The following is a 16,271-nucleotide window of genomic DNA, read 5'->3' as shown; positions in this document are numbered from 1 at the left end:
TAGAAAGTGAAGGGGTGAAGTAAAAAAGGAAATTAGAAAAGTAAAGAGAGGACATGAAAAATTATTGGCAGGTAAAATCAAGGAAAACCCAAAGATGTTTTCTCAGTACATTAAGAGCAAGAGGATAACTCAGGAAAGGGTAGGGCCTATCAGAGATGTACAAGGGAACTTATGCGTGGATGCAGAAGATGTGGGCAGGGTTCTTAATGAGTTTTTTGTCTCTGTCTCCACAAAGGAGAGGGTTGATGTAGACATTGTAGTTAAAGAGGAGGAGTGTGAAATATTAGTTATGATAAATATAATGAGAGAGGAAGTACTAGAGGGTCTGACATCCTTGAAAGTGGATAAATTGCCAGGGCCAGATGGATTGTAACCCAAATTGTTAAAGAAAGCCAGGGGGGAAATAACGGATTCTCTGAGGAACATCTTCAAATCCTCACTAGATACAGGAGAGGTACCAGATGATTTGCGGTCTGCAAACGTTGTACCATTGTTTAAAAATGGTGCGAGGGATAGACCAAATATAGGCCGGTCAGTCTAACCTCAGTATTGGGCAAATTATTAGAATCAATTCTGAGAGACAGGATAAACTGTCACTTAGAAAGGCACAGATTAATCAGGGATAGTCAGCATGGATTTAAGTGCTAAGGGAAGGTCGTGTCTTACAGATTTGATTGAGTTTTTTGAGGAAGTAACTAGGAGGATTGATGAGGGTAGTGCAGTGGATGTGATCTGCATGGATTTTAATAAGGCATTTGACAAGGTCCCACATGGCAGACTGGTCAGTAAAATGAAAGCCCATGGGATACAGGAGAATGTGGCAGGTTGGATCCAAAATTGGCTCAGACAGTAAACAAAGGGTAATGGCCAATGGATGTTTTTGTGAATGGAAAGCTGTTTCCAGTGGTGTTCCACAAGGCTCAGTGCTAGGTCCATTGCTGTTTGTGGTATATATTAATGATTTGGACTTAAATGAGGGAGGCATTATTGGGAAATTTGCTGATGACACAAAAATTGGTCGTGTAGTTGATAGTGAAGAGGATAGCTGTAGGCTCCAGAATGATATCAATGGTTTGGTTGAGTGGGTGGAAAAGTGGCAAATGGAATTCAATCCGGAGAAGTGTGAGGTAATGTATTTGGGGAGGGTAAATAAAGCGAGGGAATACACAATAAACAGGAGGATATTGAGAGGGGGAGAGGAAGTGAGAGACCTTGGAGTGCATGTCCACAGGTCCCTGAAGGTGGCAGGACAGGTAGATAGAGTGGTGAAGAAGGCATGTGGAATGCTTTCCTTTATTGGCCGAGGTATAGAATACAAAAGCAGGGATGTAATGCTGGAACTGTATAGAACACTGGTTAGGTCACAGCTGGAGTACTGTGTACAGTTCTGGTCACCATATTACAGGAAGGACATAATTGCTCTGGAGAGAGAACAGAGGAGATTTACGAGGATGTTGCCAGGGCTTGAAAATTGCAGCTGTGAGGAAAGATTGGATAGTCTGGGGTTGTTTTCCTTAGAACAGAGGAAGCTGAGGGGTGACTTAAATGAGGTGTACAAAATTATGAGGGGCCTAGATAGAGTAAACAGAAAGGACCAGTTTCCCCTGGCGAAGAGGTCAATTACCGGGGGGCACAGATTTAAGGCGATTGGTAGAAGGATTAGAGGGGACACGAGGAGAAACGTTTTCACCCAGAGGGTAGTGAGTGTCTGGAATTCACTGTCAGGAATGGCGGTGAAGGCAGAAACCCTCAATTCTTTTCAAAGATACCTGGACATGCACCTGAAGTGCTGTAACCGGCAAGGCTATGGACCAGGTGCTGGAAGGTGGGATTAGATTGGGGGGGCTAGTTTTTTTTCCAGCCGGCACGGACACGAGGGCTGAATGGCCTCCTTCTGTGCTGTAACTGTTCTAAGGTTCTGCAAACTTAAACTCATCCAAGACTCTACTGCCTGTGTCTGAGCTTAGCCGTCCCATTTCACCATCACCCCTCTGCTCACTGACTTACATTGATTGACATCTTGTCCGGCAACACCACGATTTTAAAATTCTCAGTCCTGTGTTCAAATCCCTCTCTGGCCTCGTCCCTCCCTATCTCTATAATCTCCTCTAGCCCCACAACTCGCCGAGATATCTGCACTCTTCCAATAGTGGCCTCTTGGGCATCCCCGATTTTAAATGCTCCACCATTAGCAGCTGTGCCTTCAGCTGTCTAGGCCCTAAGTTCTGGAATTCCCTCCCTAAGCCTCTCTGTCTTTCTCTTCTCCTTGAAACCTTTTCAATCACAAAGCTTCCTCGGGGTGTTTTGCTTTAAGATGCAAATTTTTACAAAGTCATTACTTAAATTTTAAAGTTCCTTGGATGATTTGACCATCGCATAGTCATCACTCATTACCTCTGAAGAGAAACAAGATGAGAATGAGAGATGGTTGGAAATACACTGCCTCTTTGACCAAGCTTTTGGGCATTTCCCCAAATAGCTCCTCCTGTGTCTTGCTGTTCAATTCTGCTTGATAGTGAAGCACCTTGGGGATATTTCACTATGTTAGAGGAACTTACATAAATGAAAGCTGCTACTGTTGTTGAACAGGTAATCTGTGTGAGAATTTACAGATTTACAGGATGTATTTGCAGCGTTTCACCAGCTGGGTTTGAATGTTTTTTATTCTAATGGGATGTGGGTGTCGCTGACTAGTCCAGCATTTGTTACCCATCCCTAATTGCCCTTGAAATGAGTGACTTGCTGGGCCATTTCAGAGGGTAGTTAAGAGTCAATCACATTGCTGTGGGTCTGGAGTCACATGTAGGCCAGACCAGGTAAGGACGGCAGATTTCCTTCCCTAAAGGACATTAGTGAACCAGATGGGTTTTTATGACAATCGATGATAGTTCCATGGTCATCATTACTGAGACTAGCTTTCAATTCCAGATCTTGTTTTAACTAAAAACTTGAATTTATTAATTAATTGAATTTAAATTCCACCAGCTGCCATGGTGGGATTTGAACCTGTGTCCCCAGAGCATTAGCCTGGGCCTCTAGATTACTAGTTCAGTGACATTATCACTACACTACTGTCTCCCCTAACGTACAGAATGTACTGGATATTTTGAAGTGAATCTTACCACAGACAGGTGACCATTCTTTGCTTTAGAAATAATGAGTTCTGATCCCGATGTGAAATCAATGATTCCTTCTTTTCCATGTTTGATCGTGAACTTTATGCTGCAAAAAATGTGCAAACATATCAGGTGACAAAGGGAATCACAGCGTCTCACAGCTCCCTGCGAGGGTTCCCCACAAATAAGGGCGTGATTTGAAATGAGCTCCCCAAGCTCCTCTCCTCACTCGATAGCTTTTGCAGGCGTCTGAACCCAGCTGCTCTTCAATCTCCCACTTGATTTACCAATCGTTATAGGACAGATAGTGAATGTCAGTTACTGGACCATGGGAGGGATGGGGTATCAGAGCAGAGCTTGATCCAAATCTTCACCATGTACAAAGATGTTCTTTCCAGCAGCGACAATGATGTCAAACAAAATTAAATATCCTCTTCCCCAGTATTAGCATTCAACATCTCGGATAGCATGGCATAGAAACCATTGCACTCTAGAGATACACCACCAAATGCTTCCTCTACACTGTCCCCATCAAACACTCCCAGGACAGGTACATCACGGTGTTAGATACAGAGTAAAGCTCCCTCTACACTGTCCCCATCAAACACTCCCAGGACAGGTACAGCACGGGGTTAGATACAGAGTAAAGCTCCCTCTACACTGTCCCCATCAAACACTCCCAGGACAGGTACAGTACAGGGATTAGATACAGAGTAAAGCTCCCTCTACATTGTCAGAAATAGGCTGTTTCTTGCTAGCTCATGCCCCTTTCTGTACTATGAATGGGTTCAGACTGTCCCAGAATCATTCGCATAGGGTCCCTTACAGCCAACAGTCAGTGCAGCGATTCATCCCATCGGCAGGATTAGAACAGAGATCTGAGGTGAAAAGGACAATGATGAACCTGTATGCAGCATGGTTCTCCTTTAAGAGCTCCCTTACTGTGAAATGTTAACCCTGTAGGGGGTGGAACTCTTACCTGCCCTGGTTGATGTTGATGTTGTTCACTTTATCAGCTTCCATGGCCAGCTTAGTCAGTGTCTCAATCACATGATCACTCCGCAACACAACATCACCCTTCAACACAAGAGGGAAAGAGAGACCAAAATAAAAGCAAAATACTGTAGATGCTGGAAATACTCAGCAGGTCTGGCAGCATCTGTGGAGAGAGAAACTGAGTTAATGTTTCAGGTCAGTGACCTTTCATCAGAAATCAGTCACTGACCTGAAACGTTAACTCTGCTTCTCTCTCCATAGATGCTGCCTGACCTGCTGAGTATTTCCAGCACATTCTGTTTTTATTATATTAGGGAAGGAGACACATTCACATAAAGATGTTTTTGGTCTGGAATGTGGAGTCTGACAGGGCAGTGGAACTAGATTCAGCAGTAACTTTCAAAAAGGGAACTGGATAAATACGTGAAAAGAAGTTAGGAGTGGCTCTAATTGGAAAAGCTCTACCAAATTTTTTTTATTATTCATTCATGGGATGTGGGCATCTCTGGCCAGGCCAGCATTTACTGCCCATCACTAATTGCCCTGGAGAAGGTGGTGGTGAGCTGCCTTCTTGAACCGCTGCAGTCCATGTGGGGTAGGTACACCCACAGTGCTGTTAGGAAGGGAGTTCCAGGATTTTGACCCAGCGACAGTGAAGGAACAGCGATTATAGTTCCAAATCAGGATGGTGTGTGACTTGGAGGAGAACTTGCAGGTGGTGATGTTCCCATGCATCTGCTGCTCTTTGAGGTGGTAGAGGTCGCGGGTTTGGAAGGTGCTGTCTAAGGAGCCTTGGTGCATTGCTGCAGTGTATCTTGTAGATGGTACACACTGCTGCCACTGTGTGTCGGTGGTGGAGGGAGTGAATGTTTGTGGATGGGGTGCCAATCTAGCCGTACATCTTCAACCTTAACATATGCAACTTCTGCGACCTGGATTCTGAACATCAATACCTCCTGGCTGAGGGCAGCATCAATAACAACAATTACTTGCATTTATATATCACCTTTAGCATAATAATACATCCCAAGGTGCTTCAAGGGAGTGTTATCAAATGAATTTGACATTGAACCACATTAAGGAGTTATTAGGACAGGAGGAAGTATGCTTTAAAGAGTGGCTTAAAGTTGGAGAGAGAGGTGGAGAGGTTCAGGGAGGGAATTCCAGAGCTTAGAGCCCAGGCAGTTAAAGGCACAGCCGCCAATAGTGGGATAATGAAAATCAGGGATGCACAGAAGGTCAGAACTGAAGGAGCACAGAGGAAGTGGCAAAGACTTGCATTTCTATAGTGCCTTTCACAAGCTCAGGATGTACCAAAGCACTTTACAGCCAATGAAGTACTTTTGAAGTGTAGTTACTGTTGTAATGTAGGAAACATGGCAGTCAATTTGTGCACAGCAAGATCCCAAAAACACCAAGGTGATAATTACCAGATAATCTGCTTTAGTGATGCTGGTTGACAAATAAATACTGGTCAGGACACTGGACAGAACTCCTCTGCTCTTCTTCCAAAAGTGCCATGGGATCTTTTATGTTCACAGACAAAGCCTCAGTTTTAACAGTCCATCCAAGAGTACAGCACTCCCTCAGTACTGCACAGGGGGTGTCAGCCTGGATATTCTGCTCAAAGTCTCTGCAGTGGGATTCGAATCCACGACCCTCTGACTCCGAGGTGAGTGACAGTGCTACCCACGGAGCCACAGTTGGCTGATGGCGTAGATACGTTAGTGATTACAACACACTGAGTCAGCACCGCATGTACCAATCAGCAATGACACAGGTAGTCAGAGTCTTATTGAATAGTTTAGGTTGCTGCATATTCAAAACAACTGCCCATGCAAGTTGTTTTTTGAGTAAACAACCTGGGGCTAGAAGCAGGTCTACACACATGTGTTTCCCACCCTGCCACACACCATATCCTGCACAAGTTCAATACATTGTAAGAGCAACACAGGCTTGGAAGCTGAGGCACAGTATCTGCTCAGTGCCCAAACTATCAAATACACTCAAACATTGACCTACGTACCTTCTGCTTGTTGTCCTCACAGGGGACATGGAGAACAAACAGCCCATCACTCAGGGAGCTGACTGATATTCCTGCACACAAACACAGAGAGGGACAAACAGACTTTAAAACAGTGTCATAAAACAATTCAGCCTGTCATCTCTGTGCCAGCTCTTGTGAAAAGTAATACAAAACTAATCCCACTGCCCTGTACTCTTGCCATAGTCCTGTAACAATCCCAAATACAGCTACAGCACGGGGGTTAGATACAGAGTAAAGCTCCCTCTACACTGTCCCCATCAAACACTCCCAGGACAGGTACAGTACGGGGGTTAGATACAGAGTAAAGCTCCCTCTACACTGTCCCCATCAAACACTCCCAGGACAGGTACAGTACGGGGTTAGATACAGAGTAAAGCTCCCTCTACACTGTCCCCATCAAACACTCCCAGGACAGGTACAGCACGGGGTTAGATACAGAGTAAAGCTCCCTCTACACTGTCTTCATCAAACACTCCCAGGACAGGTACAGTACGGGGTTAGATACAGAGTAAAGCTCCCTCTACACTGTCTTCATCAAACACTCCCAGGACAGGTACAGTACGGGGTTAGATACAGAGTAAAGCTCCCTCTACACTGTCTTCATCAAACACTCCCAGGACAGGTACAGCACGGGGTTAGATACAGAGTAAAGCTCCCTCTACACTGTCTTCATCAAACACTCCCAGGACAGGTACAGCACGGGGTTAGATACAGAGTAAAGCTCCCTCTACACTGTCTTCATCAAACACTCCCAGGACAGTTACAGTACGGGTTTAGATACAGAAGATGACTATGCACTGGAATATTTTCCTAAATTCAGGCCAGTTTTTAAATTGTAGAACCTGGATCAGATGCCCCAAAATTATTTCATATTATTTGTTCGTTAAATTGAACAGAATGAATTCAGCAAATATTCACAATTGTGTAACATCTGGTTACTTTCTCTGTAATAACTCAGGCCTATTTTAGGACACACATTATTCACTCAGATATATCATTAATCTAAAGGTTGGATTGCATGACATACATTCAGCCCATTTAGATTTAACAGCATGGGATTTCACTTCTCCTACAAAGTTCCCAATCTGCAGTTTTGTCTGGTTTCCTGCTCTTCCTGTCCTGATTCAGGCTGAGATACCAGTCCCAGAGACACCAGCTACCTTCCAAAATCCCAGCCAGCCCCTCGCTCTTCCTCTGCTTCGGAGGGTCATCATACATGGAACATACAAAAGAGAAGGAAGTTCCCTTCTTCTCTCCTCCCTCCCACCCCCTCCCCCTCCCATCCCCCTCTGCTCCTCTCTCCCACCTCCCTCCCATCCCCCGCTCCCCCTCTCCCTCCCATCCCCCTCTGCCCCTCCTCACCTCCCACCCCCTCCCATCCCCCTGTGCCCCTCTCTCCCACCTCCCTCCCATCCCCCGCTCCCCCTCCCATCCCCCTCTGCCCCTCCTCACCTCCCATCCCCCTCTCCCTCTCCCTCCCATCCCCCTCTGCCCCTCTCTCTCACCTCCCTCCCATCCCCCTGCCCCTCTCTCCCACCTCCCTCCCATCCCCCCTGCTGCCCCTCTCTCCCACCTCCCTCCCATCCCCCTCTGCCCCTCCTCACCTCCCATCCCCCTCTGCCCCACCCTCTCACCCACCTCCCTCCATTCCCCTTCCCCCCAGTGTACCGTTCAGGTTGGTGTAATCGATCCTCTGTTTGAGTTTGGCTTCTTCCACAATGAAGGCACTTCCAGAAGTGACCAGCAGTTGACGTGCTCTCGGTCTGTAGCCGTTCCGATCGTACTTTGTAACTGCCACAGCATACTGCAAGAAACGAACCACGACTTATTGCTCGAGAGAGGTCACCGTAGGGTCACAGACCAGCCACCCTGAAGTAGAGTCCATTATCCCACAAAGACGCCAAACTTCATTCCCCAAAAGGCGGTACTCAGCTGACACGTGGAGTCTGTACCACTGTTTGCCTCAACTTTCATCTCCCACACTTCCAAACTCCAACTGCCTATCTCACCCAGCCCTGTGTGGAAAACAATACACAGTGTCTCCTCAACTAACTCAGCCCTTCAGACTGTGAACCCAACCCTTCCTGGGTCTCTGCATCTTTCAATCATACGGAGGTTATCAAACCCACTCCCCTGCTCTTCCCCCAAATCTCTACAAAGGTTCTTTTTCAAGTATTTATCCAAAGCTCTTTTCTAAGTTATTATTGAAAATGCTTTCAACCCTTTTCAATTCATTCCAGATTGAAACAACTCGCATTCTTGTTGTGACACGACCACTTCTTCCTGTGTGTTAGCTGTGGCCGAGTCACAAGGATCTGCGTTCCAGTCCCGCTCCTAGACTCGAGCACAAAGTCAAGGCTGATACTCCAGTACAGTACTGCTGCACTGTCAGAGGGTCAGTACTGAGGGAGCGCTGCATTGTCGGAGGGTCAGTACTGAGGGAGCGCTGCATTGTCGGAGGGTCAGTACTGAGGGAGCGCTGCACTGTCAGAGGGTCAGTACTGAGGGAGTGCTGCACTGTCAGAGGGTCAGTACTGAGGGAGCGCTGCATTGTCGGAGGGTCAGTACTGAGGGAGCGCTGCATTGTCGGAGGGTCAGTACTGAGGGAGCGCTGCACTGTCAGAGGGTCAGTACTGAGGGAGCGCTGCACTGTCGGAGGGTCAGTACTGAGGGAGCGCTGCACTGTCGGAGGGTCAGTACTGAGGGAGCGCTGCACTGTCGGAGGGTCAGTACTGAGGGAGCGCTGCACTGTCAGGGGGTCAGTACTGAGGGAGTGCTGCACTGTCGGAGGGTCAGTACTGAGGGAGCGCTGCACTGTCGGAGGGTCAGTACTGAGGGAGCGCTGCACTGTCGGAGGGTCAGTACTGAGGGAGCGCTGCACTGTCAGGGGGTCAGTACTGAGGGAGTGCTGCACTGTCGGAGGGTCAGTACTGAGGGAGCGCTGCACTGTCAGGGGGTCAGTACTGAGGGAGCGCTGCACTGTCGGAGGGTCAGTACTGAGGGAGCGCTGCACTGTCGGAGGGTCAGTACTGAGGGAGCGCCGCACTGTCGGAGGGTCAGTACTGAGGGAGCGCCGCACTGTCGGAGGGTCAGTACTGAGGGAGTGCTGCAGTCGGAGGGTCAGTACTGAGGGAGCACTGCACTGTCGGAGGGTCTGTACTGAGGGAGTGCTGCACTGTCGGAGGGTCTGTACTGAGGGAGTGCTGCACTGTCGGAGTGTCAGTACTGAGGGAGTGCTGCACTGTCGGAGTGTCAGTACTGAGGGAGCGCCGCACTGTCGGAGGGTCAGTACTGAGGGAGTGCTGCACTGTCGGAGGGTCAGTACTGAGGGAGCGCTGCACTGTCGGAGGGTCAGTACTGAGGGAGCGCTGCACTGTCGGAGGGTCAGTACTGAGGGAGTGCTGCACTGTCGGAGGGTCAGTACTGAGGGACTGCTGCACTGTCGGAGGGTCAGTACTGAGGGACTGCTGCACTGTCGGAGGGTCAGTACTGAGGGAGTGCTGCACTGTTGGAGATGCCATCTTTCAGATGAAATGTTAAACTGAGGTCCCGTCTGTCCTCTCAGGTGGGTGTAAAAGATCCCATAGGCACTGTTTTGAAGAAGAGCAGGAGGGTTCTTCCCAGTATCCTGATCAACATCACTAAACAGGTTATATGGTCATTATCATAAAGCTGTTTGTGGGATCTTGCTGTGCTCAAATTGGCTGCCATGCTTCCTACATTACAAAGGTGACCACACTTCAAAAGTACTTCCTTGGCTGTAAAGCACTTTGAGACGTCCGGTATTCATGAAAGGCGCTACAGAAATGCAAGTCTTTTTTTTTGTATCTACTTCAGCTCCTCCTGTCTCATCGTTTCTGCAAAACTGTTCTTCCATAAATGAGTGATTGACCAGGAGTAGGAACTGGAGGCCATTCAGCCTCTCCAGCCTGTTCCAGCATCAATCAGATCCTGACTGACGTGCACCTCAACCCATTTTACCCACTTTTGCTCCATATTTCTCAATACCCTGAGTCAACAAAACACGACCAAGGTCAGTCTGAAAGCTCCCCCCAGCATCCACAGCCTTTTCAGGGGGTTTGAGATTTTCACCATCCTCTCTGAAGAAATGTTCCCTCGTTTCTCTGAGAAAGTCACCAACAGAAACTGCATTAATTGGAGATACACAGGTTCTCATCAAATGGAAATTGTTGTTGTAACTGGAGAAACTTCTCTCACTCATTGGCCATATATTAAAACTTCATTTCTACAATTTTAACTGTTTCCCAAGCCTGTGCTGCCAATCTATTTTTCAACTGGGGATAAGCTATCAGAAAGTTCTCACAGCCCCGGGTTTGATGGCAAACAGTTGGTCACATTTACCTTGATATTATCACTTTCTATAACCTGCAGTACTTTGGCATTGATCTCATTTGTTGCTGAAAGAGAAAGAAAACATGTCAACAGTAAACAACGGCCCCTCCCACTCCCCTTCCCCTGGCCCCTCCCCACCTCCCACAGCCCCTCCCCCTCTCCATGCTCCCCACCACCCCCAGCACCACCCACGGCCCCTCCCCACCCTTCCTAGCCCCTCCGCCCCTACCCCCAGCCTGGCCCCACACCCCGGCCCCTCCCCACCTCCCCCGGCCCCTCCCCACGCTCCCCACCACCCCCAGCACCACCCGCGGCCCCTCCCCACCCTTCCTAGCCCCTCCCACCCAGCCCCTCCGCCCCTACCTCCAGCCTGGCCCCACACCACCTCCCCCGGCCCCTCCCCCCAGCCCAGCCCCACACCCCCTCCCCACCTCCTCCCCTCACCCACACCCTTCTACCTCCACATGATCTGCTCTGATCGTTGCACATGCTTGGTGATGCTGTAACTTACCAATCCTGGAGTTGACAAACAGCTTGGGAACACTTTGGGGATAATTGTCTTTTTTATCCTTGAACACTTCACTTGCTACAACTTTCTGGTCCAGCTGGTTAAAAAGAGAAAGAGATCATTCAGTTAGACGGTCAGGATATAACTGAAGAAAGTTCATCAAAATGAGCTTTAATCGGATGAGCCAGAGAAATAAAGGATTGAATCGGGTCGAGAGAGAAACTATTTCCTCAGGTGGGGGGGGGGGGAGTCCAGAACAAGGGGCCATAACCTTCAAATTGGAGCCAGGCCGTTCAGGGGTGATGTCAGGAAGCACTTCTTCACACAAAGGGGAGTGGGAATCTGGAACTCTCTCCCCCAGAAAGCTGCTGTGACTGGGGGTCAATTGAAAATTTCAAAATGAGATTGATAGATTGTTTTTTAAGCAATGATATTAAGCGTTATGGAACCGAGGTGTGTAAATGGAGTTAAGGTACTGATCAGCCATGATCTAAATGAATGACAGAATAGGCTCGAGGGGCTGAATGGCACTGTCTGCTACCATTGCTGCTTTGTGACTGACCACTAGATGGTGCATGTGAGCAGCCCAGGAGGCTTGGCCATTCAATCGTGAGTGAACCAGTGTGTTGGGACAAACTGGGCTTTGCCCCATAATCACATTGCAGACAGCAGCAAGTTACTGACACACATCCTCCCAACCTGTGGTGTGAATATGATTGTGTAGCGGTTATATCACAGGATTATTAATCCAGAGCTCAAATCCCACCAGAGAAGGCTCAAGGCACTGAACAAACTCCTTCAGTTCCTGCAGAACAGGCTCAATTCAATTGAAAGGCAATTTGAAAATAAAAGCCGGTATCAGTAAGAGCGAGCATGAAGCTCAGATTGTTGCAAAAACCCAATCGGTTCATTAATGTATCTTTAGGGAAGGAAACCTGCTGTCCTTACTCGATCTGGGCTGAAACGTGACTCCAGTCCCACATCAATGTGGTTAACTCTTAACTGCCCTCTTAAGCCACTCAATTGTTCAAACCAGTGCAACTAGAGATGGGAAATAAATTCTGGCCTTGCCAGAGATGCTCACATCCCAAGAAAGAATAAAATAAGAACATCTCAGAAAGCAGAGGCAGCTTGTTGCTTGACAAGTCTGTAAGAATGTTCACTGTACTGACAGAATAATTCTTTCTCACTCTCTACCTGCTGTTTCCACTCTGGAGTAATTCTCTTGCAGTAAGTCTGCACCATGTTCTGCATATTCATCTCTCTGAGCAGCTCTGAGGCCTGGAAAACAACACGGGAGCACATAGTTAAAAGAAAGACTTGCATTTATACAGCACCTTTCACAACCTCAGGATGTCCCCAAAGTGTTTTTCAGTCAATGAAGTACTTTTTTAAGTATGGTCAGTGTTGTAGGTTCGTGTGCAAGAATTCCTTGTATTTTTACTAAAGGTGACAGTTTAGTAACTGTTGCACTACGAACATTAAGACTCCCAGATTGCGTTCAGTGTATGTGAGTTATTGAGTCTCCTCTGACACAGCAAACTGGCAACTGACCAACCCTTTCCGACTGAAACTGAAGCACATCACTCAATGAAGTGACCGAAGGCAGAATGCAGCCATGTGCAGTGAGAGCCAGACTTTCCCCACTAGGCAAATTACCACAGATCTAAAGGGCTTGGTGGGGGTGTGTGGAGAGGGCGATAAAATAAAATGCAACAAATCTGACTTTCCACCAGAACAGTTGGGGGTCAAATGAAAATCTCAAACTGAAATTGATGATTTTTTGTGAAGTAAGAGTATTAAAGGTTACGGAATCTAGGTGCGCATTTGGAGTTAAGATACAGATCAGCTGTGATCTAACTAAATGGCAGAACAGGCTTGAGGACCTGAATGGCCTCCCCCTGATCTTGTGCATGTTGTGGTCTAATCACGGACATCACAAGTTAGAAACACACGTGACTCCTGTCTGCTCAGGACCAGCTGCCTTACCTCGGAGAGTGCTGGGGGGGCCACAGGCCAGGATTTATCCAGAACATTCTTTGGCAGATTGCGCTTCAGCTTCATCAGGAAGGAGTACCTGACATAATCCAGGAAGTACTCGTTCTCTGGACAGCGTGCTCTGTGTCGGTGAATGAATCCCTTGATAAATCTGATGGTGAGACAGACAGAAATATATTCTCATTAAATTAGCGAGAACATTACAACAGCCGAGAGTGGGAGGAGCTCAAAGAGCTGCACAGCACAGCCATTACAAGCTGGGCCGAATGCAGCCAGTTTAAGGAATCTATGGCCCCAACACAGCTCCTGTACGACCCACCCTTCCCCTCCCAATCCATCACATATAACCGTAGATTCAAATGTATGAATAGGCTTTAGAATGTCTGCACATGGCACTAATAAACCAGCTCACAATATTAAGTGTGAGAAGTTTCAGTCTGGTTGGGTGTAATTGTCCTGTGTGATGGTTATCCTTTTTTTTTAATTCATTCATGAGATGTGGGTGTCGCTGGCCAGGCCAGCATTTATTGCCCATCCCTAATTGCCCTTGAGAAGGTGGTGGTGAACTGCCTTCTTGAACCGCTACAGTCCATGAGGGGTAGGTACACCCACAGTGCTGTTAGGAAGGGAGTTCCAGGATTTTGACCCAGCGACAGTGAAGGAACGGCGATTATAGTTCCAAGTCAGGATGGTGTGTGACTCGGAGGGGAACTTGCAGGTGTAGTTGTCCCGTGTGATGGTTAACGGGTGTAGTTAGAGTCATAGAGTCATACAACACAGAAACAGGTCCTTCGGCCCATCATGTCTGTGCCGGCCATCAAGCACCTAACTATTCTAATCCCATTTTCCAGCACTTGGCCCGTAGCCTTGTATGTTATGGTATTTCAAGTGCTCATCTAAATACTTCTTGAATGAGTACTCCAGCTGTGACCTAACTAGCATTTTATACAGCTCGATCATAACCTCCCTGCTCTTATATCCTATGCCTCAGCTAATAAAGGCAAGTATCCCATATGCCTTCCTAACCACCTTATCTACCTGTGCTGCTGCCTTCAGTGGTCTATGGACAAGTACACCAAGGTCCCTCTGACCCTCTGTATTTCCTAGGGTCCTACCATCCATTGTATATTCCCTTGCCTTGTTAGTCCACCCAAAATGCATCACCTCACACTTCTCAGGATTAAATTCCATTTGCCACTGCTCTGCCCATCTTACCAGCCCATCTATATCATCCTGTAATCTAAGGCTTTCCTCCTCACTATTTACGACACCACCAATTTTCGTGACATCTGCGAACTTACTGATCATACCTCCTATATTCACATCTAAATCATTAATGTACACTACAAACAGCAAGGGACCCAGCACCGATCCCTGTGGTACACCACTGGTCACAGGCTTCCAATCGCAAAAACAGCCCTCGACCATCACCCTCTGCCTCCTGCCACTTAGCCAATTTTGGATCCAATTTGCCAAATTGCCCTGGATCCCATGGGCTCTTACCTTCGTAACCAATCTCCCATTTGGGACCTTATCAAAAACCTTACTGAAGTCCATGTAGACTACATCAAATGCTTTATTGTCATCTGCACATCTAGTCACCTCCTCGAAAAAATCATGTTTATTAGATACGATCTCCCCCTGACAAAGCCATGCTGACTATCCCTGATTAATCCCTGCCTCTCCAAGTGGAGATTAATTCTGTCCCTCAGAATTATTTCCAATAGTTTCCCAACCACTGATGTTAGACTCACTGGCCTGTAATTACCTGGTTTATCCCTACTACCCTTCTTGAATAATGGTACCACATTCACTGTCCTCCAGTCCTCTGGTACCTCTCCTGTGGCCAGAGAGGATTTGAAAGTTTGTGTCAGAGCCCCTGCTATCTCCTCCCTTGCCTCACATAACAGCCTGGGATACATCTCATCTGGGCCTGGGGATTTATCCACTTTTAAGCCCGCTAAAACAGCTAATACTTCCTCCCTTTCAATGCTAATATGTTCAAGTATATCACAATCACCCTCCCTGATCTCTACACCTACATCGTCCTTCTCCGTAGTGAACACAGATGAAAAGTAATCATTTAAAACCTCACCTATGTCCTGCGGCTCCACACACAGATTGCCACTTTGGTCCTTAATGGACCCTAATTTTTCCCTGGCTATCCTCTTGCCCTTAAAATACTTATAAAATGCCTTAGGATTTTCCTTTATCTTGCCCGCCAGTGTTTTTTCAAGCCCCCTCTTCGCTCTCCTAATTACTTTTTTAAGTACCCCCCTACACTTTCTATACTCCTCTAGGGCCTCCACTGTTTTCAGCCCTCTGAATCTGCCTTAAGCCTCCCTTTTTTTCCTGATCCAATCCTCTGTATCCCTTGACATCCAGGGTTCCCTGGACTTGTTGGTCCTACCCTTCACCTTAATGGGTACATGTTGGCTCTGAACTCTCACTATTTCCTCTTTGAATGACTCCCACTGGTCTGATGTCGACTTTCCTACAAGTAGCTGCTCCCAGTTCACTTTGGCCAGATCCTGTTTTATCATATTGAAATCGGACTTCCCCCAATTCAGTACCTTTATTTCTGGTCCATTTTTGTCCTTTTCCATAACTACCTTAAATCGTACAGAGTTATGGTCACTATCCCCGAAATGCTCCCCCACTGACACTTCTGCCACTTATCCAGCTTCATTCCCTAGGATTGGGTCCAGTACTGCCCCTTCTCTTATAGGACTTTCTACGTATAGGGCGGCGCAGTGGTTAGCACCGCAGCCTCACAGCTCCAGGGACCCGGGTTCGATTCCGGGTACTGCCTGTGTGGAGCTTGCAAGTTCTCCCTGTGACCACGTGGGTTTCCACCGGGTGCTCTGGTTTCCTCCCACAGCCAAAGACTTGCAGGTTGATAGGTAAATTGGCCATTGTAAATTGCCCCTAGTGTAGGTAGGTGGTAGGGAATATGGGATTACTGGACAGTTAGTATAAATGGGTGGTTGTTGGTCGGCACAGACTCGGTGGGCCGAAAGGCCTGGTTCAGTGCTGTATCTCTAAATAAATAAATAAAATAAATAAATACTAGCTCAAAAAGCTCTCCTGGATGCATTTTAAGAATTCCGCCCCATTTAAGCCTTTTACACTAAGACTATCCCAGTTGATATTGGGGAAGTTGAATCCCCTACTATTATTACCCTATTATTTTTACACCTCTCTCAGATTTGTCTACATATCTACTCCTGTATCTCTCCTTGACTGTTTGGAG

The 16,271-nt window shown here is 47.3% G+C and overlaps 1 protein-coding gene across 1 annotated transcript in view; it reads right to left on the bottom strand.

Moving 5' to 3' along the window:
- Window positions 1–2,346: 2,346 nt before the first annotated feature.
- The window catches only part of LOC137346452 (unconventional myosin-Ic-like), a 79,703-nt gene continuing 65,778 nt past the window's right edge, over window positions 2,347–16,271 (bottom strand). The window contains exons 22-31 of the mRNA XM_068009901.1: window positions 13,010–13,169; window positions 12,218–12,301; window positions 11,024–11,117; window positions 10,522–10,577; window positions 7,828–7,963; window positions 6,139–6,209; window positions 4,096–4,193; window positions 3,123–3,222; window positions 2,525–2,594; window positions 2,347–2,396 (exon numbers count right to left, since the gene is read on the bottom strand). Of these exons, the coding sequence (XP_067866002.1) occupies window positions 2,347–2,396; window positions 2,525–2,594; window positions 3,123–3,222; window positions 4,096–4,193; window positions 6,139–6,209; window positions 7,828–7,963; window positions 10,522–10,577; window positions 11,024–11,117; window positions 12,218–12,301; window positions 13,010–13,169 (919 nt within the window). The remainder of the gene's footprint in view (window positions 2,397–2,524; window positions 2,595–3,122; window positions 3,223–4,095; window positions 4,194–6,138; window positions 6,210–7,827; window positions 7,964–10,521; window positions 10,578–11,023; window positions 11,118–12,217; window positions 12,302–13,009; window positions 13,170–16,271) is intronic.

This window comes from Heterodontus francisci, chromosome 30, assembly GCF_036365525.1.
Source record: "Heterodontus francisci isolate sHetFra1 chromosome 30, sHetFra1.hap1, whole genome shotgun sequence".
Lineage (NCBI taxonomy): Eukaryota > Metazoa > Chordata > Chondrichthyes > Heterodontiformes > Heterodontidae > Heterodontus > Heterodontus francisci.
Note: the sequence above shows the minus strand (reverse complement) of the source record. Positions and strands in the feature narration are given on the sequence as shown.